Source organism: Furipterus horrens, unplaced genomic scaffold (assembly GCF_987537825.1).
Source record: "Furipterus horrens unplaced genomic scaffold, mFurHor1.1.pri manual_scaffold_3, whole genome shotgun sequence".
NCBI lineage: Eukaryota > Metazoa > Chordata > Mammalia > Chiroptera > Furipteridae > Furipterus > Furipterus horrens.
Genome location: NW_028327173.1, coordinates 35,865,614 through 35,890,281, shown reverse-complemented (window position 1 = coordinate 35,890,281; position 24,668 = coordinate 35,865,614). Strand labels below are relative to the sequence as shown.

General features: G+C 36.8%; 1 protein-coding gene across 2 annotated transcripts; it reads right to left on the bottom strand.

The window, feature by feature from the left end:
* Positions 1 to 6,012: 6,012 nt before the first annotated feature.
* On the bottom strand, positions 6,013 to 23,922 carry BTF3L4 (basic transcription factor 3 like 4). 2 transcript variants are annotated; one of them, XM_090269453.1, is made up of 6 exons: positions 23,803 to 23,922; positions 20,463 to 20,529; positions 16,013 to 16,126; positions 8,477 to 8,678; positions 7,576 to 7,635; positions 6,013 to 7,032 (listed from the first exon to the last, which is right to left on the bottom strand). In XM_090269453.1, exons 1-6 carry the CDS (start codon positions 23,916 to 23,918, stop codon positions 6,986 to 6,988), a joined length of 606 nt encoding a protein of 201 aa, XP_090125579.1. In that variant the 5' UTR covers positions 23,919 to 23,922; the 3' UTR covers positions 6,013 to 6,985. The 2 variants fall into 2 exon arrangements, with proteins under 2 accessions (XP_090125579.1, XP_090125581.1); XM_090269455.1 differs by lacking the exons at positions 20,463 to 20,529; positions 23,803 to 23,922 and adding an exon at positions 9,589 to 9,817 and having other exon boundaries at positions 16,013 to 16,060.
* Between the last annotated feature and the right edge of the window lie 746 nt (positions 23,923 to 24,668).

The following is a 24,668-nucleotide window of genomic DNA, read 5'->3' as shown; positions in this document are numbered from 1 at the left end:
ATACAATGATCAATTTCAAGAAATTTAATATTCATTTAATATTTTTGTCTAACATATAGTCCATATACAAATTTCACTCACTATCTCATTAATGTCCCTTCCATAGATCAAGAAACAACTCTCTACAAATTTTTGACATTTATGCATGGTTGAAGCTTTCTGAGAAAAAAATACCTGAATTAAAGCGTTATCAAATAGCAACTCCAAAAAGGAGACTTCTGAGAGATAAAAATCCTTATCTCCCACCCATCACCCCCAGCCATTTGTTTACATTCCAAAAAGGTGAAGTGGAGATCCTTCCCACATCTCCCCAGATGGGATCTGTTTATGTTCCAGAGCAAAGGCTTGTCTCTTAATCTCTGGAGGGGAGGATGGCATTTGTGAAAGCCTTTCTAGATAAGCTCTGAGTTTCATAATTTTGGAGTTTCTCTTAGGTAGTATAAACTGCACTGGATGTGCAGTTGACATCAGGCCCTCTTTCTGTCACCCCAAGGGAAAATAGGGCATAGAAAACTGGTGCTAAGATTGCTATGTCAGTAAAAAACAGTTTTATCTCTGACCCAGATCCAGAGGTTTCATATTCTTGTGTGTGTGTAAAAAATTATGCAAGTGGGGTAAACTTTCAGATCCTTTACAATTTAGGACTTCACAATTTATATCTTTTTTCCTCCCTAGATATAGGGTCCTATTGGGGAATCACATGTTGCATTTAGTTTGTCAAGCCTCTTTAGTATCTTTCAATATTTACCCTTTCAACCTGCTAGTTCATCACACTGACATTTTCAGAGTTCAGATCATGTTTTCTAGTTCCCTTCTTTCTCACATATAGAAAGTGTATGATATATACCATTCTCCACCTTGCTTTTTCACTTAATATATCCCAGAGATCAAACTACATAAGTGATTTTTGACCTTTTTCATCTCATGGCACACATAGCTAATTACTAAAGTTGTGTGGCACACCAGAAAATATATTTTTTGCTGATTAGACAAAAATCCGTATAATTTTGATTCATTCACACCAGATGGCTATTGTTCTGTTGGCTGTTGTCATTTTTTTATTTGACAATCTAAGGGAAAAGAGGTTAGTGGCCCTGACTAAATAGTCAGGTATTACATGTTTTAAAAATACTTGAGGCATACCAGTGTGCCTGACGCGACACAGCAGTTGAAAATTGCTGTGTTATTAGTATATTGAGATCTTCCTTTCCTTTTTTAGGGCCCCATAATACCGCAGTTGGATATGCTGTTTCCCTAGTATATAGCATATATAATAGGTATTCAGTATTTATTGAGGATGTAGGTGGTCTGCCCACACACACAAAAGAAGAAATGAATGGGAGCAACTGAGTGGGAGAGCAAGGTATAGCCTAGACAGGATAATTTGGAGTCAGACAGACTTGGGATACAAATCCAACTCTCTTGGCAGTTTGGCATAGTGGTTAAGCAAGCAAGCTCTGAAACCAGATAACCTAGGTTTGACTCCACCCCATACTTAGCTGCATTTCCTTGGGAAGGCTACTAGAGCAATTGTGCTTCAGTTTCCTCATTTGTAAAATAGAAATAATAAGAGCACGTACTTCATTAGGTTATTGTGAGAGCTCAGTAAATATTAGCTATATTTTATACATAGAGTTCAATAAATATTAAGTGTACTTAATAGCTCTAATTTTTCTTCTGTGTGTTTTGTTATTTAATCTTTATTGTATTTTTTCCCATTACCGTTTAGTCCCCTTATATTCCCCTCCTGCCAGCAATCTTAATTTTACAAATCTTGGTTTCTTAATATGTAAAATAAGGCTAGTAAGATTCACCAGGGAGGCTGTTGAGGACTAAGTTAGCATAGTGACTAGCACAGAGAAGCAATCAATAAATGGTAGCTATTGAAGCTGGAGGACAGAGGTGGAACATGATTACTGGGAGAATTATTGGTACTGTAAACTCCCTGTGGGTTGGACTGTTGATCTTGTTCACTAACTCGGGTCCAAACCCTATACCTGTCACATTGGCTTTGGAGCTAGACAAATCTATCGTGTTTAAATTACACCAGGACACCTGCACACTGTGTGATCTCAGACAAGTTAATCAAACGTTCTAATACATGCTTTCCTCATTGATAGAACAGGAATAACAATATATGTATATCAAAGCTGTTGGTGGAATGATGGGTATAAAGCTATCTGATCGCACCTTAGATGATGACTTTGAAAAAGTCAAGCAGGTGCCTGATCAAGTATGTATGAGAATGTGAGTTGCAGACCTCTAATTATAGGGAGGGTAATTGTCCAAGTCTCCAGCTGCTGAACTGTGAAATCCATCACTGCATTTGTACTAAGGCCATACCTCGGTGGGCTACCCCTGTCAGGTACTGAATGTGACAGGAATACTAAGGCAGACCTATTTCTGGGAGACATGGGACTCCTCTGACGGTTGACTTTGGCCTGGGGATCCCCTGATGGGTTTGCCATGCTTTCCTAAGACTACAAGGCAGCCTAGGATGCTTCCACCCAACCTTTTCTTTCTCCTTCACTTAGGGTCAGACTTGCATGGCAGTATGACAGCTCACTCAGCCTGTTCCAGCTCCCTGCCTCTTTTACTTTTCATAGGAATTTCCCCTAATAAAAGCCTTGCATAATTAACCCCATCTTGGATTCTTTGAGGACCCAGACTAATACACCCTCCTTGGAAAAAGAGCACTTAAACATAATGAATATGTATGCTGGGGTTATTAGCTGAGTTTTATTTTGGAAGGAACAATGACTCAAAGAGGAGAGGAACACTGTAAAAGATCTGACCCTCACAACTCCTGCTCCTTCTCTCCTTCATCGTCCATAGATGGTACCCCCAATGAATCTATTGCATTTTATATCTGTCGTGGTGTCTGCTTTTTGGAGGACTTGAACTGATACCACCTCCCACAGAATTCCTGTCTCTCAAAAAGTGTTCTGTCTAGAACCAGGGAGAAAAGCAGTTGCTAGGGTGGATGGGGGTATGTGTGCAGGTGGGCTATCAATGCCATGTCCCATTTTGTCTCTGAAACAGAACTGTTAAAGTGCCTGGAGATATAAGTATATGCAAACCTGAGATTTAGAATAAGCCAAAATTACATTCTGATTTATCAAGCAAGGTCATCAGCAACATAAAAAGCAACTAAGTAGTTTAGTAAATTAGAGGTCATGATTGTATGATTTTTCTGGGGGATAGAACACAATGAAAGCTGTGGAAAACATCACATTATTATGCCGTGGGATATAGTTCTATTTTATTAGGCCCAGGCAATGAGGTCAAGGAAATGACTCTCAGAACCAATTGCCAAGTGAGTTTCATTGTTCTGCTTTATTGCTACCGCCCCACAACATTCCTCAAGCCCTTGAGGGAAGGAATAAAAGGCAGATAAAAGGCAAAATAGTACAAGTGGCAAGGTAGAATTCTCTTGTACCCTTTAGGAATGTCAGGGCTGGGTGGCCCCTAGTGCAGGCAAACCGTACCTTTGACAGATAGCAGAGAGCTTTATGAAAGAAACAGGCAACACAGAACATCTCATTGTCCTATTTGCTGTCCATTTGCTTCACCAGCTGGGTGGGCAAGATACCTCAAAACTACTGTAAGGTCTAATCAGATAAAATGAGTATTGGGAAGTTTATCAATGGCTAGATCCTGGCTTCCTGGATTCAGCCATGGTCAAGATAGCCGGGCCTTGGTGGTCAGACATTCTACAAAGAATATACAAGATATGAGTGTTCTTACACTCATTTTGTAAAAAGAAAAAGTCACACCTTCACAAACATTTTTTGTTACCCACAGAATTTTTATTTTATTACTTGGTATTACTTTGCGGTGCCTAGAACCATGAGCTCCTTTTTGCCATGGCTTGGGAGATAACACACTTCATTATCTTTCATCTTCATCATTGAGGGTGTTCTAAGGAACCCTGTTTGACTCAGGCACCATTTTAGATGAAAAAACAGGCTCAGAGAGCAAGGAAATTACTGCACTATTACAGGGGTTTTATTTACATTGTATTCTATGAACATGGCACCCCTGAAACACAACAAATATAAATGGTGGCCCCTGGAGCTGTGCACTACATAGGTTACAGCGTGGCAGGTAATAGAACTGATCTCCATCTAAAGACCTGTGAATTCTTACTATACCATGCTATGGCTTATCATGGCATTTTATTTATAGATATATAGCATACTTAGGGGATAAACACAGGATTAAAACAAAGAAATAAATCGAACACATCCCAATATGGGTTTTTCACAAGAACCTGGTAGACATTAATTTAATGGAATCCCATAAACACTAGTTACTTAACAAATCAAGGTGCTTGATGTATTCTTAAACCATTGCTTAATAGGAGAAGTACAAGTAAAACAAATATGAGTTCTCAACTATTTACTTCGGGCTTCCTCAAAATAAATGAGCTTTACAAAAACTGAAAGCACGAACCACAAAAATTAAGACCATGAATCAATTATTTTTGCAGACATTTCTTGAATTATCCTAAAAACTTAAAGTGAATTTTCCCCAGAAAATGCTTCTATAGTTATCTTGGCAATAAAGGCATAACCTTGGTAAAAACTACATATTAAAAAACAAAACTATGTCATTCTTATTTATTCCAACACTACAATTTGTAAGTTTTATACATACTCTTGCCTATACCTACTCACTGAAGGCAGGAATATTTCTTTGGGTTGAGTCAGTATCTCAGTATGCTTTGTCCAGGAAAGAAGGTATGAACTTTTTTTTTTTTAAAGAATACTGGCTTATCGCACACAAGAGCCATTAGTTGTTAATAGGATAAAAGGAAATACTGCCCAGAGCTCTTCTGGGTGAGTGAAGGCTTTATGGGTATTGATAAAAAGATATTTCTGAAAAGATGATGAATTTTCAGAAATGAGATTCACAGGACTGTAGGAGTGAAAGAAACATTAAGATTTAGAAACATCCCATTGGACTAATGATGAATTTCAGAGTATGTATGTAATTAGGTGACCTGCCCAGGGTCACCGTTATTGCCAGAGTCTAGACTAAGTCCCAAGTCTCCTGTCTTCCAGATGAGTGTTACACTTTTCCTTCACTATACTACTTAGCTCTTACATGTCCCTCACCACTTCATGCCCACCCTAACCCTCTCAGCCCCATGTGTCCCTTGGAGACAGTCAGAGGAACAGAATCTGGACTATGTAGACCATTTAGAGTAACAATGGATGGAACATTATTTCAATAATGACTGGGCTGAAACTCATTTGGGGGTGGGGAGTAAAGGGAAAATAGAAAAGAAGGAAATTCTGCAGACAACAATAAGAAGCACAAGAGGAAATATCCTCTTTTGTTATTTTATTTTGTAGTTAAGTCCATATATTATATAAAACATAACAGGAAAGTGAACAAATTTATAAAATAAATTGAGGTGTCTGGATGACAAAACACAAGAGCTTTGCCTTTGTGTTTACAGATTGTTTGATATGTTGTTGGTCTTGCACTTCAGATATCAAATAAAGATATCTGGCTTGAAGAAAGTTGATTATGCTGCAAGGTCAAGCCATAGTTAGTTTGATGATGGGCCAGGAAATGATAGATTTTCTAAATCTTATCCTTAAATATTGGCTATAACAAATGCTGATATAGCAAAATGCAAGCTTTTATTAGACAGCAAGAGGGACATCTGAATGAATGAATGAATGCAACTTACCTCCAAGTCCTCTGAAAGGAGGTGAAAAATAAATACTGTGTTTTACCAGTGTTCTCCTCAAAGCATTACTCTAGTAAGCATGCAGGAGGATGCTGTGAGCAGCTATAATATAGTAAGGTCCAGTCTAGAGGTAGGTTCATGGCCAGAGTAGGAGAACGGTTGATGAAATCCTCCTCGGACCAATAACTCTTCATAGAATGCCCTTTGTTGCTGGGGGATATGTATGGCCTACTGGTTTTGTTTTTTGTTTTGTTTTCTGATTCAAAAGGACATTCCCAACTTCAACGTTGCTTAAAAAAAAAAAAAAAAAAAAAAAAAAGGAGGGAGGCATTTTTGCACCTGCTATTAAAAACAGCTAGGATGCAGGATAAGGCTGGCAGAAAATTATTTAGCAAGCACATGCTAGCTCTTCCAGTTTGAAATCTACCAAACTGTAAAATCAAGGGGGAAATAAAAAGTTGAAGATAGAGCTGTTATTCCTCAAAATAAGGGAACAGAGTCTTAAAAAAGCGGGATTAGGCACTCACTTAACTCTATATGGAGAACATTCTTCTGAGGCTAGATAAAAGACGAAAAAGAGCATTACCAAAAACTAACCAGGCCATTTGGAGATCAAAAGGAGAGGAAAAAAGGCATTTAGAAAGAAATTTCTTCTGGGTCTGACTAGGTAAGCAAATCTAAGGCAACTGCACCAAAGATATGCTACCCATTACACCAGCAGGAAGCTGGTGAAAATATCTCAAGACATTTTAAACCCAGAGAAATGTCTGAAAAGTGTGTTAACCAAGCAAATGAAAACCAAACCTTCAACGAAAAAATCTCAGATTTGAAACCCAAGATATTCCCTTTTCATTAATTCTGTGCATTAGAAAAAAATTAAAAGTAACAAATGTAAAGATTTGTTTTATTTCTACTGGGGGAAGGAGGAGGATAAATAGAATTGTTTTCCAATTTGCTCTCCACTGTATATATACACATACCCACAAGCATACATAAACATACACACACACCAAAAATATCCCAAACAAAAAAACCAAGAATCAAACACCCTCAAGCTGCGCCAATACTTCGTATTTTGACCAAAAGACTAGATCCTGGGAGGAAGTGCAAAATGCAAAATCAAATGACCGAAAAATGCTGAACAAACAGCATTATTAATATACAAAATATTTATATTACTGAACTAGTAACAGTTGATGTTCTTCGTGTCTGTAAAACTTTGGAACCACATAGCTGATGTTAAATCTAGTCCATGCCAGCTTCCAAAAAACAGAAAAAATTTTAGTTAGCTTCATTCTTTGATGCCTCATCAAAATTTTCTACGAGATCTGGAAAAAAAAAGTAAATGAATTAAATATACCAAAAGAAAAAAAAAAAAGTAAATAATATTCCTAACTTCTAACCTCAGTAAAACAAAATTGTTCCTCCTAGAATTAGCCTGAACATATACAGGACAAGGGGCAGAAATGAACTGGTGGCATTTCACTAGTAATACTTCATTTATCTGCTAAAACCATAATCCTAAGGAAATGTTAGTCTTTTTTTTGTCTATGCATACTAAGGTGAACAGCATTTTCATATATCAATCATAATTTCCACAAAAATGTTATAACAATAACTATACAAATTTATAATCACAGTGATTCCAAATTCATAAATGCAGGCAGCAAAGCTTTATGTGATAATTTCTGATTCTAAGTTTTACATGGGAAGGCTTTTACTATTTTTCATTAGATCATATCCACATCATTGTGAAATGATTTAAATTTATGAGCTCACCATCAACAAAAAACTGTAAGTCATTATGCAGTGAATTTAAATGAGATCAGCAGGATGCTAAAAATCTTAAAAACTAAAGAAATGTCACTTACCTGGAACATCATCGTCCTCTTCATCAATGTCTTCTGGTTTTGGTGCTTTGCTATCCAACACTGCAAAGTTTTTTTTTAATTAGTCATTGAGAACAAAGACATCTACAAACACTCGATACTTTTTTCCTGTCTAAATCTTACATAATTGTTCAGAAAAAGCTAAATATTGTCTAATCTAATGCCATATTTTTTACTTAATACTAACAATCAGTGAAACTTTAACTTCATTATATACTAAATGAAGCGGGCAATTTCAATGGACACTTGATGGTAAAACTTATATGCAAAATGGAGTAATTCAGATGAGCTTGAATGAAAAGACAGTTAATTTATTCTCCAAATTCCATATTCTCCAAATAAACAGTATTCAAAAATTTTTTTCATCTCTTTTGGTGGAAGAAAGTATCTAGTTCTGTAGTATGAGCACTGAAATAACAGGCTCTTTAATTTTTAGGGGCGACAAGACACATTTGAAACCAGAACTGTCTTGGGAAAAAAAAAAAAACTGTCTTGGAAATTCAGTATGAATGGTTGGTTACTGCATCTATAATACAATCAATAATATTAAACAAAAATACAGTTCTGTGATAACACTATGTTTTTGTTGCCGTTAATCAGAAGTGAGAATCAAACTGACTGTTTATAAAATGTGACCCGCAGATACTGGTACTCACCTTTTATGTAATTATTTTCAACTCTATATTTCTACCAAAGTATTCCCTATGTCACATTGCAAAATTTTTAAAGCAACAAACTAAAAAAATTATGAAGTATACAAGTAACATTATAAAAGTAAAATACATATACAGGCAAATCCTTTCAGTAATGGAACAACTTTTAAAATCAATAGGTTCTTTAATTAAGGTGGGGAGGAAAAGAGGTACTAAATTGAAATACCTACCTTGCCGAGGGAACTGTTCAGCTAACTTCCTAAGACTTGTTAAACTGTCAGCACCAAGCTGACTTAATATTCCAGGAAGCATTTCTGTGATTGGTTTGGCTTCTGCATGACCGGTAATTGCAAAGGTGTTAGCGGAAAGGGAAGCTTGGACTTTGGGATTGTTGAAATGAATAACTGTTCCATCATCTTTAATCATGTTTACCTGTATGATCATGAAAGAGAAATGTACTTCACATAATAGGTACAACTAAAACAGTATCTTTATAAAAAACCAATGTAGCCAATTTTTTTTTTAACTTGGTAGTTATGCAATCCCAACGTAGTAATTATCTAAGCAGTGGATATGGGTGGAAAAAGACTCTAGCAACAAAGTAAAATGGTGTAGATGGCACAGATTACTAGGATGGTCAAAGAATCTACACTTTAAATTCAAGACTTCTATGAGAAAGAAGTTCATTCCCACATTAAAAAAATGTAATGATCAGTCAAGAACTGGCTTCTTAATGAAATGGCCATTGTCTTACTCAATTTACACTATCAAACTAAATTGGTACAGATATCATTTAGTGAGGTAGCATCTTAGGGGACAGGTTGTAATGGAGTAATAGTGTATGGTAAAAATAACCACTGATAATCCATAAAGAACACTCAGAAATTTAATCAATCAGGTATTTCACTCATTTGAGCACTTAGTAAATTTACAAAAATTTCAACTTGTTCTCTTCGTGTCATTCCGTGTAAAGCATTTTATTAGTCCCTATAGTTCTTAAATGTTGCTTCTCAACAACCTCCAATAACCCTTGTAAATGTGGAAGTACCTCTCCCACCCACTTGCCTGCCCACCTGGACATGCTTTATCAATTCCTGGGAAACCTTTAAAACCATCCTCACATTCTTTCTATAGCTTCCACCAATATGAACGGACTGTTTGAGACTGGATTTAACACACAGCCTGGGACTAATTGAAAAGGAAGGTTGACCATGTGCTATTTAAAATGTTATGTTTCTTTCACTTGTGCACTTTCTGTTCTTCAGAACTGAATTTGTGTAAGTTAAATGTGTAAGTAAATAATGTGATTCCACTATGTAGTTGACTCCACTGGGTAAGATACCTTGGTGGTAACATGCTTATTATGTAAAAAGGTTAGGAGAGTTAACTCTTGGCTACTTTAGAAGCATTTCATGATCCATCCAAAAACTGCCCTTGTCACAATCAAGCAGAGGTGCTGAGTGTTCTCCATGGTCAGTGGAAGTGGGCTTTTCTTCCTCAGAGGTGATCACCACCACTGATAGCACCAGAAAGGAAGGGGAAGAAAGGGGCGTCTAAATTTCAGGCAAGACCTGGAACACAGAGAAAATAAAGGCAAATTCCCTAGAAAACTGTAACTTAACCCCACAAATAATTTCCCATTTTTTTTCTGACAAAATCACTTTTCAATTCTATACCCTTCCCTCTCTCAGTATTGTACTTAAGGTTCTGTTATATATATTAAACACAGTAAGCATTCAATTTAGCTGTTCTGAACAAATATCATCATGAGTTTAAAAGTTTGTATTAATTTTAGAAAAAGATATATAGTTCTGACGATGACTATAGTTTAGTTAGAAAAGTTTCATGTTAAAGTGGCTGAAATTCTGGAAGAGAAATGGCTTGAGAAGAAGGTGGCACAGTGGATATGAAATGGGATGCTGCTCTGGACCTAGCCTAGAATTGCATAATTTTAGTATGGGAAAAGAATAAAGATATGGTAGGACTATATTTTCCAAATCAAGACCAATCACATAATTTAATAAAGGATTTATACAATACTTCCAGGTATGAAGAGTCTCAAATACTGGAATTTGAGATTTTTAAAATTTATAGACGTTAAAATCACAGAAGATTTGAAGTCAATATTGTTTCCCCCAAAGTCAGGCCATAGATTTGTTGAACTTCTAGTCAATCTGTTGTGAAAGAAATAGGTACTAAAGACAGGTGCTCTTGGTTAAGCAACATACCCAAGGACAAATAGTTGGTTACATGCAAACTCAGAACCTGAATTTGGGTTTCCTAACTTTCGGTTTAATTTCCTTTCTATGATGTCATTCACATTCTTAAAATGTTGATTTGCCTATAAAAATTCCATTCTGTGGCCTCATAAAAGCTTGTTTGAGAATTATTTATCTCAGAATATAGGCCAAATGGAGATTGCAAAAGGAAAACAGCACTGATACATATATCTTCCTAGCTACAAAATAAATAATAGGCTAACCCAGGACCAAAAATAAAGAAATTCATCACATCATCCTTCTCTCTGGTAAATCCTATGCTTGTTTTATTCCTGCACAGCAGTTTTTGTTTTGAATTTATTGTTTTTCTATTACAGTTGCCCCACATTTCCCCCCATTGTACAGTTTTTATGGCAATGGGAGGCTCACAAAGTTATACTTGACTCCATAGCACTTGCTGACAAATGCCCTCTCAGTTCAGAGAGGAGGTTTAAATTTTTCTGCTATGTTAATATTTTTTTTTTTGGGGGGGGGGTATCCAAGTCCCCACTAGGCCAGGCAGCAGTAGTTCTGAAAACTGACAGTTGTCTCAAAATCAAGTTTTATTGCCACTCCTTCCCATACTGGCACTTAAATGTGAGGCTAAGGGATGTCATATTTTGAGGATTATGGACTTTGCGCACACTCCCATAAGTCAGAATCTTTCTCATTCAATCCTTCTAAGCTTGGCACCTGTTTATTTCTAAAGGCTAATATAAACTATTATTGTTGTTACAAGCTAAAGCTAACAGCTGTCTTTTCTCTCTGGTGACAAGAATCTGAGGAGATTATTTCTCTTCAGCTGTGCTATAGATGGTATAAAATGGCATACCCTTTCTGAATAGTAATTTGGCAATATCGATGAAGAGTTCTAAAAATGTTCATGCTTTTTCAGCCAGTAGCCACATTTTTAAGAATCTATCTGAAGGAAATCAGAGATGGAGGCAACTATTTATATAAGTCCAACATGTGATTCTTTTATTATCAAAGCATTATAATGTATAATAAAGAAATGTTAAATTATGATATACTGACATATTGAAATATGTGCAGACATCTAGATTGATGATTTAGAAAAGTATTTTACTGATGTGAAAAAATAATGCTACTTGGGAAAAAAAGATTCCAAACTGTACATCTAACTAGTCTCAGACATGTGTATGTATATGTATAAAAATATATGCATACAAAATGGGAAAGTAATACAAGACTAATAGTAGTAATTTCTAGGTAATGGGATTTTGATGGAGTGTTAGTAACTTCTTCATGTTTCCTATATACCTCTGGTTTTCTACAATGACAATATCCTTTTATGTGGAGAGAGGAAGCTATTTTAAAAACAAAAGATGTTCAATAGATGAATGGATAAAATGTGACATTATCACATTTTACTAGAATAATATTCCAATAACAATAGTATTCAACTATATATGGAGTAAAGTTCTGATACATGCTATAATATGGATGAACCTTGAAAACATTATGCTAAATGAAGCAAGTAGACATGAAAGGACAAATGTTATGATTCCACTTACATGAACTATCTACAATTGGCAAATCACAGAGAGATAGAAAGTTGGTTAGAGGTTATCAGGGGCTGAGGGAGAAGGGGAATTATTGCTTAGTGGGTATAGTTTCTGTTTGGGATAATGAAAAACTTTGGAAATAGATAATGGTGGTAGCTGCACAACATTGTGATCTGATTGTAATTAACATCCATGAACTGTACACTTATAATGTTTTAAATGGCAAATTTTATATTATATACAGTGTGGGGCAAAAGTAGGTTTACAGTTGTTTATATAGAAAACAATATAATAGCTTTTGTGTACTCATAATTGTAAACCTACTTTCTCCCACTTCTGTGTATATGTGTGTATGTGTGTGTGTGTGTAATATATATATATAAATTTACCAGAATAAAAATATAGTAAAAACAAGGCAAAACAAAAAAATAACAGAAAAAGCTGGAAACTAAAAGATAAAGGTAGGCCCTTGCCAAGTAGCCTGGTTGGTTAAGAGTGTTGCCTTTATGCCAAGTTTGCAGGTTCAATCCTCAGTCAGGGCACATACAATAAAAAGCAATGCATGCATAAATAAGTGGAACAACAAATCTCTCTCCCGCCCTTCTCCTTTCTCTCTCTAAAAAATCAATTTAAAGAAATTTAAAGATAAAGTAAGGCTGCTGTGGAATGATAAGGTAAATGGGCCATAGTACTTCCCTTTTACTTTCCTATACTCAGAGCTGTCCACCCATTGGCACCTGAGGCTCTAGTTGGAGGAAGATGGAACTGTGGTAAGGTTCAACCAGTAACTTTAGGTCCTTCTCCTGTACAAGCGGTTCAGGAAAAATAAGAACCAGGTCCAGGAGATCACTTCTTAAGTTATATAAATGTCTAACCATTGTGCTGTACACCTGAAAATAATATAATATTGAAGCCAACTGTAATTAAAAAAAAAAAAAAAAAAAAAAAAAGGAAGAAAAAAATACAAAGAGTAAAACTTACGTGTACAATCACAAAATTTACACTCCTAGTCCTAAGTTTTCTCCTGAGCTCCAGCTCCATACAACTAACTTCTTGCAGAAAAATTCCTCCTAGAATAATCAGTATCTCAAACTTAATAAGCCTAAGACAGGTCATCACCAGAGTCGGCATGTGATAAATGCTAAATAAACAGTTCCTTTTGTCGAGATTCTTATAATCTAAAAATAGCCAACCTGGTTAATAAGTAACCATTATAACTCATAATGAGGCTGTAATAATAAATGTATCATAGCAGACCAATTTAAACTAAGGGCAGAAGTACAGAGGAAGTGTTGATTAATTATGCCTAGAAAGATAGAGAAGGTTTCATAGTGGCAGAATTATACCCTAATTTAGAAGCTGAATGTAACAGTAAAATTCTATGAAGCAACTAGACCATCTGAATCAGAGATTCAGATTTTTGGTGGTGTTTTTTCATTAAATAATTCTGATAAAACCAATTGTTTCTGAGAAATGGAACAGCTCCTATTGTTGACAGATTCATGTGATCAGGGGAAGAAAAGTGACAGCACAGTCACTATATACAACTAGATTATCAAATAAGAAGCACATCCAAGTAATTCAAATGTCACAGGACACAAAACATTTCCAGAAATTTAGTTCTGGATTACACTCTTGGAATTCACCTAGGAATTCCTTCCTAAAACCTGGTTATTTACTTCGCTTTGTTTAAAAACAGTCTATGTCGCTACCCTGCCCTTTACTTTTTGACAGCTTTGGATTTCTCTCTCTTTGGTAACATGTAAAAGAAATCTATATATGATTATAATTATATAATTACACGAAATCAACAAACTAATGCATACATAAAAGGCCAGAGAAGCTTGTCTCAATCCAAACAGTCCTTCAGTTTTTAAAGTTCCTGAAGATGACTTAAATTAAGCTTTGGAAAAGGAGAGAAATCACCAATACTGACAGCCTAGAAAGTAAGATTTGAACTTTACTTGGTACAAGTGCATTCAATAAGTTTTTAAAACCCACCACTGATCTCCCTGCTCCTCACCCACCAAACTGGGTACTTTCTACTTGTCTGTGTGTTTTAAGGTGTAAGTATAGAAAACATAGTAATATTTATTTTTGGCAATGGTGTCTTTTCAAGTTTTGACTTGCATTTCTTAAACTGCAAAACAACAAAAAGACAGTATATTCCTTAAGAGTTCAGTACTGTGTAACAAGTTTAAAACATCTCAAATTAAAAACAAAATTCTTAATAATGTGTTTCTTCTAAGACATGTTTTTCATATTTTATTGTTTCTGAAAACTGTATGTTTTCATGTATACATTTAATGCAGTTTCTTCTTTTTTTCTTCTAAGAGCTGTTTTTAAATCAAGCGTGTCATTATTTTCTTTAAAAAATTGAAAAAATTTTATTTTAAATATAGTAAAGTAAAACATACTGTTTGAGGTGAGCCAGATTATATATAGCATACTAGATATTCCTAAAGAATATTATTTTAGATATGCAAAATGTTATATCTTGGTTCTCAAAAACTCAATTTTAGAAAGAGGGAAAAAAGTAAAATCCCATCCTATCTTAGATTCCAATATCCAGAAATTTTACAGCCGTTAACTTGCATTGTTAATTATCTTTATGCATATTTTCTCTGCACAACTAGTTTGTGAAGGTTGGAAGACAGCGTGCAGGTGTGTGCACATACAGTGCACAACAGCGGAGCATTTACATGCCTATCGTGTACCATTATCTTTTATGTGATGTTCTGGAGCTACTGCTCTCCAAAAACTTAGAACTGTATTGGCAATACCAACATAAAGGCACTCACAATTCAGTTTAATAAATACTACAATAAAAGTAAAAACAGGACATTATCGAGGCACATAGGAAAGGCATCTAACCTAACCCTTCTTTGTACAAATGTGTATGTGTGCTACGTTTCTGGGAGGAAATAACACCTGCATTAAGACATGAAAAAGGAGAAACAACAATGTCTTTGGAAACAGTGATGGGGATTTCCTTTATCTATAAAGGTGTAAATAATGAATTCTGTATGGGAGGTGCTAAATAATACAGGATATAAGGCAGGTACTTTTCCTTTCTTTGGTGAGGTGGCACCACACATAGTAATGAAACAATTAATTCTAACTTATGGCAGTGGAAATTTAAACAGGGGTTACTATCAGAAATGTGATCATTAGGTAGAAGTGGATCAAGATGGTAACATTACAAGTAGTTGATGTTAATATAATTTTTCTTGAGTGTTTTTTGAAGTAACATTAACCTTTGGCTTCATATTTGAGAGAAGCAGTATCATCAAAATATAATAAAATGATATAAAAATCTATGGAGAAATACTGCTAGAGCTTCTTGGTTGAGGTAATAATTAGAGACTTATAGAGTAGAACAGTGCTCTTATGGGAAAAAAAGTCTACCGTATTTGAAGAAATCTTAGGGTTTCTTTATTTCTATATTATTAGAAAAAAATCTTCTTTTACATTAAAATTCAAGAATTTTACAATTTTGTCACACATGCAAATACTTTCAGTCTGAAAATATGATGCATTCCTTAACTATTAACTAAAATTAATTTTTTGACAACCATCCAGTTTTATATACCAAGTAAATTCAACAGCTACAGTCCTTCCAAGATATCTGAGTGATAACATCAGAATCTCCTAAGCTGATATTTTACATTTAGAAGTATAGATAGTCCTGGCTGGTATGGCTCAGTGGATTGAGCACCAGCCTGTGAACCGAAGGTCACTAGTTGGATTCCCAATCAGGGCACATGTCTAGGTTGCTGGCCAGGTCCCCAGCTGGGGGCGTGTGAGAGGCAACTGATTGATGTTTCTCTTGCCCATTGATGTTTCTCTCGCTCTCTTTCTCCCTCCCTTCCCGCTTTCTAAAAAAATAAGTAAATAAATAAAATCTTTTAAAGAAGTGTGGATAATTATTTGTGAATGTGCTATTTGTTCATATATTTACCAATTTACAAAGTGATCATACCTCTTCAATACCAGCTATATTATTCACAGCCAGTTTTTTTAGAGAACTCTGAAGTTTTTTGTCATCAGCTGTAGCTGTTCTATGCACCACCTTCTTCTTTCTGCGAGCTGTACCCTGAAAAATAACCAAACAGAAGGGTTAGCATGCCTTGCATCTGGGAACTGTAATCACATGTCTTCCTATTCACAGTTCTCTAACAAAGTCACATAAAACTGCTGACTGAACAGTAATGATTAATAATACTTAGAGTTATGTTTGTCAGACTAATCCAGATTTTTGAAGATCAGTTCTAGCCAGTTCTTATTCTTTCCAATATCCAGTCTTTATCACTTCAACATGTTTCAAGTTTCCTAATAAAAAATAATTTATAACTTCAAGATAATTTAGTGTGCTTTTTAACAACTTTCAAACTTTATAAGGAATACTTTTTTTACAGTACCTACTACCCCCTGACAATAAAGTCTAAAGACATTCTGAAACTTTGGAGATTATGTCATAATTAAGAATTAAATGCCTACTATGTGAGTAGTATTCTAGAGTTCTAGAATCCAGGAATGAAAAACATCAAGTTCTTACTTCAAGGAGCATATATTATACTGGGAGGGTAAAGTCAGTGAGTATATAAACAAATTATATCATTTCAAATGGGTTAAGGGAATTAAGAAAACACAATGCTAAGAGTATTGGTTGGGAGCTAAGTGAAAAAAAAAAAAGGACACTATGTGAGATAGAAAAAAAGAATGTTAAGTGAAGGCTTCTCTGAAGAGGTGACATAAGAACTGAGACCCATGGGAAGATCTAGGGGAAGAGTGAGCCAAACAGAATGAAACAAGAGTGAATCTATTGTGTCTAGACAGAGAAAGGAGGCCAGTACAGCTAGAGCAGAGTGAACAACAGGAAAGGAGGAGGAAAATAAAATCAGAAAGATAGGCAAGGGCCAGGTCATGTAGCCTAGAATGCCACAAGCAGAGTCTCGATTTTATTCCAATTGCAATAGAAAGCTATTGGAAGCCATTTAAAGCATGGAAGTGACTTGATCTGATTTACGATTTTAAAAGATGACTAAGGTTGCTATGGAAAATGATCTATGATGAGATCAATCAGGAAACTACTGCAGCAGTCCTCGTGAGATGAGAATTGTGGCAGCGGAGATGGGGAGAACTCAGACCGTCAGAAGAACTAACAGGACTTGCTGATGGATTGGATTTCAGATGTGAGGAAAAAAGGAATCTAGAATGATGCTTAGAATTTTGGCCTAAGCAAATAGGTTGAAAATTATACTATTTACTAAGATAGAAAGATCTCATTTCTAAATAGGTACTTTGAAATTCTAAAGAAATTTTTCCACTGAAAATCTATTTAGAATAAGGGATATCTTCAGATAAATTCCCAAAAGTGGAATTGCTAGTCATAAGGCAGTTCCATCTTTAAGTTTTTGAGGTAACTCCACAAGCTTTCCATAGTGGCTACAGCAATCTGCATTTCCAACAGCGCAGAAGGGTTCCCCTTTTCTCCATATCTTTGCTAGCACTTATTTGTTGATTGATGATAGCCATTCTGACAGGTTTGAGGCAATATCTTATTGTGGTTTTAATTTGTATTTTTCTGACAATTAGTGAGGCTAAGCATCTTTTCAAATGTCTATTGGCCATATGCATGTTCTCTTTGGAGAAGTGTCTATTTAGATCCTTTGCTCATTTTTTAATAGGACTGTTTGGGTGTTTTTTGGTGTTGAGTTTTATAAGTTGATTTCACTTCTGGGAATTTATCCAAAGAAACCTGAAACACTAATTTGAAAGAATATAGGTACCCCTACGTTCATTGCAGCATTATTTTCAATAGCCAAAATTTGGAACCAGCCCAAGTGTCCATCGGTAGATGAATGGATAAAGCAGCCATGGCACATTTACACAATGGAATACTACTCGGTTGCAAAAAAGAAGAAAATTTTACCCTTTGTGACAGCATGGATGAACCTGGAGAACATTAGGCTAAGTGCAATAAGCCAGTCAGAGAAAGACAAATACCATATGATTTCCCTCATATGTGCAGTTTAATGACAAACTGAACTAATAAGCAAAATAGAGACAGATTAATGGATAGAGAGCAGGCTGACAGTTCTGGTTGGGGGACTTGAGGGGTGGAGAAATCGAGCCAAAAAAGAACTCACGGACAACAGTGTGGTTGATTGTGAGGGGTGGGTGGGTGGAGGTGGAAGAGGGTATGGGGGATAACTGGTAATGGAAAAAAAATACATGAAATATTTTTCTTGTAAGAACATTTAAAAAATAAAGTAAAATGAGGGCTAAAATTCCTGGGCCAATTTATAAAAATGAAACCTAAACCAGAGCTGAAAAACTAACAAAAGCAGCCTAAGTCTTGAGAGCTAACCCTTTTTGAGACCTAGCAGGAGTAAGGGGATAGAAATGGAGTTTCAGTCTCTGAGGGGCTCCTGCAGTAGTATTCAGCCTTACTGAGGGTAGGCAGGGGTTCAGTTTCAGCAACTCTGGTGAGAGTGGAAGAGAGCCCTGTGAGTAGCAGCACAGGTTGTGATGAAATCCAGTTGTTGAAGGATGGACTAGAAGTGACTATTTATATAGATGGGCATTTATTTGTGAAGCACTGCTAACTCAGGGATAGCTTACTTGCTTGCTAGATACCTCTACTCAAATGATCTTCAGGTACCTCAAATTCAACATGTCTAAAAGCTTATCAGTCCACCAAACTATTCTTCCTACATTTCCTAAGTTTTATAGCTGGTGGTATTAGCATAAATCTGGTCTCTAAAGCCAGAAATATGGGGGTCATCCCAGACTCTTATTGCTCCCCTTCATCCCCCATATTCTAACATTCATGTCAGTTCCAACCCCTTAATCTGTGTCCCAGTAGTCTCTCAACAGTTCTCCTCTAAGCAAACTTCTATTTCATTCCATTTTCCACATTGCCAGCAGTCATCTTTCTAAAATGACTGTTATTTCCTTCTTAAAATCCTTCAATAATTGCCCCTTGCCTCTAGGATAAAATCCTCAGCTCCTAGTATGGCATATAAGAATATAATCCAACCTCAAATTATATACTCTAAATTCTAGCTGTACCAAACTAAAGCAAACCATCCCATTAAAGCACCATGTTATATCAGCATCCTCCGTGCCTTTACATGTGTGAGAATGATAATCTTTTTTCAACTTACCCATTTACCCTCTCACCTGTCTACCTAGTAATACATTCTTATTCTTCAAATCTCAGCTCAGGTGATGACTTCCTTGTCTCTCCTAGGCAAGAGTACCTTGTACTTCATTTTAACACACATTCCTCTATAGTATAATTGTAAGCATGTCTCTTTCCATGCTGAGCTGTGTCAAGAGAAGGAAACCTTAATTTGTTTATCTTCTATATGCTTGGCACACAGTAGGTGCTCAATAAACTAGTTAAATGAATGAATGTGCCAACCACCTAGTTTAAAATATATATAACAGTGATGTGCTGCATCAAACTCTCCTAGGTATATTATACGGTTCCTGAATATCCTTAGCTTTTGCATTGGTACATAACACTACACTTGATGCTACAATGTGACTACTTTGATTACATGAATGTTAATACAACTCCAAAATCATATAACTGTATCACTACAAAAGGAGAAAGTACTAGTCACTTCTTCCCTTCTTGTCCCCTTCCTAGGAGCTGAGGTTATCATCAAAGTAAATGACACAGTGGGGCTGCTACATAGCGTCCTACTTATCCCTCCCCAGGTCTGAGGTAAGCACTGTTCTTGCCTTTCCTTTAGCAAAGATTGTACTGGGCAGAGATGAAGTTAGACTAGTCTCCTTGAGCCTAAGACCAGAGCTGAAGGGAATCAAAGACTTTTGGTGCTCAGAACTACCTCTTCCTTAGGCTTCAAAGTATATGGAATAAGAATGCTCATGTTCAAATAGTCAGGAATTTGGGAGAAAAACATAGCAACAAACAAAATGTACAGTCAGCCTGAACATCTCCCGTTAAACACCTGGAAAACAAATTGTAGTATTAAGGGTATCCAATCAAGATGAGGTAACCTTAACATCTGGGATGCCCTGCAGGTCTGTTCTGTGCCAGACACCGTGTTAGGTGTTCTCTAAATATTACTCTAATTTTCAGGAGCATCTTATGTAGGATTACTTCTCTTTTGCAAATGCAAAAATGGAAACTTAACAAGGTTGGGTAGCTTGTTCATGTCACGTAACTACCAGATGTTAAGAGGATTCAAACAAAGGTGGCTCTTTCCATGGCATCCTCAGAGAGAGAAGTCTTCTAGTTATCTATTTTAGAGCTAAACAAGTTATTTTCATAATTGGAATGTGGTTTGATTTTGATTATTGAAAAGATATTAATTTTCCATTACCACAAATCCAAAATAATACTACTATCTGGTAATACATTCTCCTATCAATTTTTCTTATGCCACACTCACCTTGCCCCCTATCCGGACCTGAGCCTGAAGTTTGGCTAACTTTTCTTGATTCATGCTGTTGGTAAATCTAGGGGGGGAAAAATAGATTTGTTAAAGTCACTGTTTTACAAAATAAAATAACTGTTTATGTAACAGTACTTTCTGGTTCACTGAGCTTGCAGTATTCATTATCACCATGATCATATTAATACTGTCTATATACTTTATAATAGTGTTTACATTCTTAATATATATTAACTTTTTCTAGTTTCATAAAACAGATATTAAAAGAACCAAACTTAAATACCATGAGGGAATCGAATATACAAATAGAAAACTGAATGGGATTCTAAGTTACCTATCTGAAGATCCCTCCTTTAAAGCATGATTCAGTACTTTGGCATTCAGTAAAACCTAACCAGTTATGAAATCTCTGTAGGCAAGCCAGTTTTTCACTTAAAGATTTTTACAGCAGAGAGCTGTTACCAAATGTTATCAGCACAACCTTTTAATTAGACTTTTTTCTTCCAAATCATATTCTGTATTCCTTGTAAACCATAAATAGACAAAAAAAAAAAAGCTGGACAAAGAAAAAATTCAACAATAGGCTGTCTAGCTGTCAAGATATAAGGTAGTCATGTCCTCTATTCAAGGTCAGATGGTATGTTAACAGAGAAAGAGAACCAGATTTTTAAACATTCAGCACTTCTGCAGCACTTCCCAGAGTTCATCAAATACCTTGCACCGATATAGTATGTCATACTTGTCAAGATATTCTTGTATATGTGGTATAATGCCTCACTGCACAGTTTGACAAAAACATCTCTACTACATTATTATTAATTTTGGGGGGTCGGAGAGAGGAAGTGAAGAGACTCATATATAGCTCTTTAAGGCTAAATGTAATTTTGAAAATTTTAAACATTATAAAGTCATGAAGTTTGGTCAGTGATATTTATATAATACTAAGGGAAAAAAGTTCTTAAGTTTATTACGGGCCATAACATTCCACACTATATAAACAAATAAAAGCCAATGTTAAAGTACTGTTTTATTTGTTCTGTGGGTCAACAGATCATTACTGAGATGTGAGAGATGAAATAAAGTAGTACAAGGCTGTTATCAAACCTCTTTTTGGCCAATTCTCTAACCTCTTTATAATCATCATTCAGATGAAGAAGATTGTTTTCATTTAAGAGATGAAAGAGAATCAAAGATTATATTAGCACTAAACATTCTGTATTCTGACACTGTACTTACACTAACTTGCATATATCTCTGCTTTAAGGCCAAAATAAAGCCCAGTTCTCAAATATTTACTTCTACATTAATTCAGTATTTACTTACAGTCTTCATTTTCCTAGTTGTGTAGCTTAATCAAGTAACATTTAGAATTTATGATTCCTTAAATCTTTGCTCAGCACTGTATCAAAATGCTCAAGCAGCTAACAACACTATTTCATAGAAGTGTGATCAGAATACAAAACCAGAAGTCTTCAGTGTGTGCCAATCTACACTTGCCACAGACGTAAATTTGCTGATGTAAATCCCAATTATCTATACTCAGTATCCACAGAGAAAAATATTCACTTTTCTCAAAGGAATTGGCCATGATGATGTAGTGAACTAACAAAGAGCCTAAGGACGTTTTTACAAATAAAGGGGCTAAGTGAAAATATTAAAACTAGACAGCGTAAACCTTTTGGGACTCTTCTGCATTTTGAAGTGACAATCCCCAAGAAGAGATGGAAGAGACAGAAGTCAAATAAAGAACTCTGACTTACTGAAACAAAAGCAACAAAATTAACTATTTATATCAATGTGTAGAAGAATGGATTCTATTTCAGGTAATCAGGAAAACAGAGAACTTGTTCCCAAGGAGTATCTCAGAAAAAAACATTTTAGGGAGGCTGGAAATTCAAGAAGGTAGGGAAGGAAGAAGGGTGGTCCTTTGTCTATTTAGCAGGTTGGGGGTGTATGGAATTCAAGTAGGGAAAAGGATTGGACTGTCTATGAGAAGAAATGTCAAGCTCAGAAACAATATGGACTAAACTGCAAAGATCATTGGGTTTACTTCCCTATTCCTCAATCAACCTGTAATTTATTGTCTTGTATATGAGTCCATCTCAAATACTTGCAAGCAGCCAGCAGCGTAAACAATATGAATAACAAACAGTTCACCTCGCTCCAAATTTAACAGATTTGAAAATGAGGGCCCAGAAGGGAGAAGTCACTTTCTAGGTTCAAAAGGGAAAAGTAAATTCCTCAGGCCATATGTTTAATGAGTTCTTTCTTGGGGACCCTAGTATCGTTTAGCCCTTTTCTCAAGGACTCAAGAAAGGGTGTAAATAATGAGGCTATACTCAGTATTTATTGAGTGGCTAAGTTCCAAGCATTGTAGTGGGCACTTTCACATATATCATGTTTACACAGAGATAAAAGAATTTCAACCTTCAGTCTCAACTTTTTTTTTTAATGTGGGGTTTTTCTAAGAGAGGCACAAGCTTTGGAATCAGAAGAATCAAGGTTCTACCACTTAGGGTTTAAGAAAGGTATTTTACTTCTTTGAACCTATGTACCTTCTGTACTAGAAAAGGCATAACGCCACACATTTCATAGGGTTTTTTTTTTTTAATGGTTAAAGGTCAGGTCACCAATAGCACAGGCTATGGCTCACAGTAGATACGCAAAAACTAGTAACTACTGTAATCAATCTCAAGGGGACAGCTAAGGTATAGTGAAAGAACGTGGGAAAGGAAGTTGAGACCACCATTCACTAGCTGTTCAACACTTGTGTCCGTCGGTCAATTACCAATTTCCTGACAGCCTATTCTAAGCATCAAGCATTGTGATGGGGCTATGAAGATGGGCAAGCCAGTGTCTCAGAGTGGGAAGCCCACTGGTAAACAAATACTGAGCGCTGCAACGTAATTCAGTCCCAGACGCTGGGGAACCGGGGGCTGCTAACCTCAGTTTCCCTGTCTGTAGGGGAGGATCAAACGAGATGACAACAGATTGGCTGTGTATACAGCTCAAAGCTCACAGCATTGTTCTGAATTATGAAGAGTAACGGGACACAGGGAACCACCCGCCTCCGGGGGCTGGACCTGCGTGGCCACAGCGCGCGGGCCCGCTCGACCCCACAGGGGGCGGTGGTGCTGGGGACCTTCCCTCAGGTGCCGACCCCCAGCTGCGCCGCCGATAACCGACAGGCCAGGCTAGCCGCCTCCGCCCCCACTTTACGCGCCACGGCGGAAGTGGCAGCCCGAGAGGTTGGCGGGTGTCGGAAGAAGAGGGCGGGGGGGGGGACCGTGAGCAGCGGCCTATGGCCGTGGAGTGGCGGGACCGCCGGGGGTCTCACCTGAAGCTGGGAGGGTCCTCCAACACCAGCACGCGGCAAGAGCAAGATGGCTGCCTCAGTGGGGACAGAGAAAGACGACGGAGGCGGTGGCGGCGGGAGCGGAGGCCACGTGACATAGCCGGCCCTCAACAGAGCAACCTATCCAAAGAGAGCATATACGAACTACAAGGCCCAGCCTGCTCTGCGCTTCCCAATAGCGAGGTGGCAGGTGCAGGTGACCGCGCTGCATCCTGGAGCTTGCAGTCTCCCGGGCGTTCTATTGTGTCCGTCCGTACTAAAACGTGCAGTCTAAGAAAGGGCGGTGTGTATTTTTGTTTGGGTGTGTACTTTGTCACGTTTTATACTAGTCGTTAAGTATGCACAGTCCTCATTCAGGAGAAGAGACGGGAAATTTTGATCAGTTATGCCTCACAGAGGAAAAACTGAGAAATACTCAACCCACAAAGTTTAAAAACAACAAATAGATTTAACCAGAAGAAGCTTTACACTTTAAATGCCTGAAGTGACTTTTGTCCTGGTTCGCTGAAGAGCTAGGCCAGTTGTGCAATAAGACACCAAGTTTAGTTTTTCTCGGAGCTGGCATTAGTTTGTTGCGTAATTCCTGAGTGGAAGAACTGGGGTTGCAAGGAAAATAGGGTCCAGGGCTTCTTCTCCAGCAGAAAGGGGCATTCTTGCAAGCACGGAGACCACGTACCGCAGAACAAGTTTCCCCTGTCTCCCGGAGACCTAATCAAGAACCTAAGAATGAAATTCCGTCGTCTAGTCTTTTATATTTGCGGCGGGTGAAGTGGTGAGGCCAAAGGACAATCCAACCACTGTTTGGGGCGGCTGACTTCGCTGATCAATAATTTGCTTTGTGAAAAGTC

Excerpts from the sequence above, each read along its gene's own strand:
- BTF3L4 (XM_090269453.1), bottom strand. The coding sequence starts at position 23,918 with ATGTCACGTGGCCTCCGCTCCCGCCGCCACCGCCTCCGTCGTCTTTCT. Across the intron at positions 20,530-23,802 it reads GAGGACCCTCCCAGCTTCAG|ATTTACCAACAGCATGAATC; the intron begins GTGAGACCCCCG and ends TTCCCCCCCTAG. Across the intron at positions 7,636-8,476 it reads TGAACAGTTCCCTCGGCAAG|TGTTGGATAGCAAAGCACCA; the intron begins GTAGGTATTTCA and ends AAAACTTTGCAG.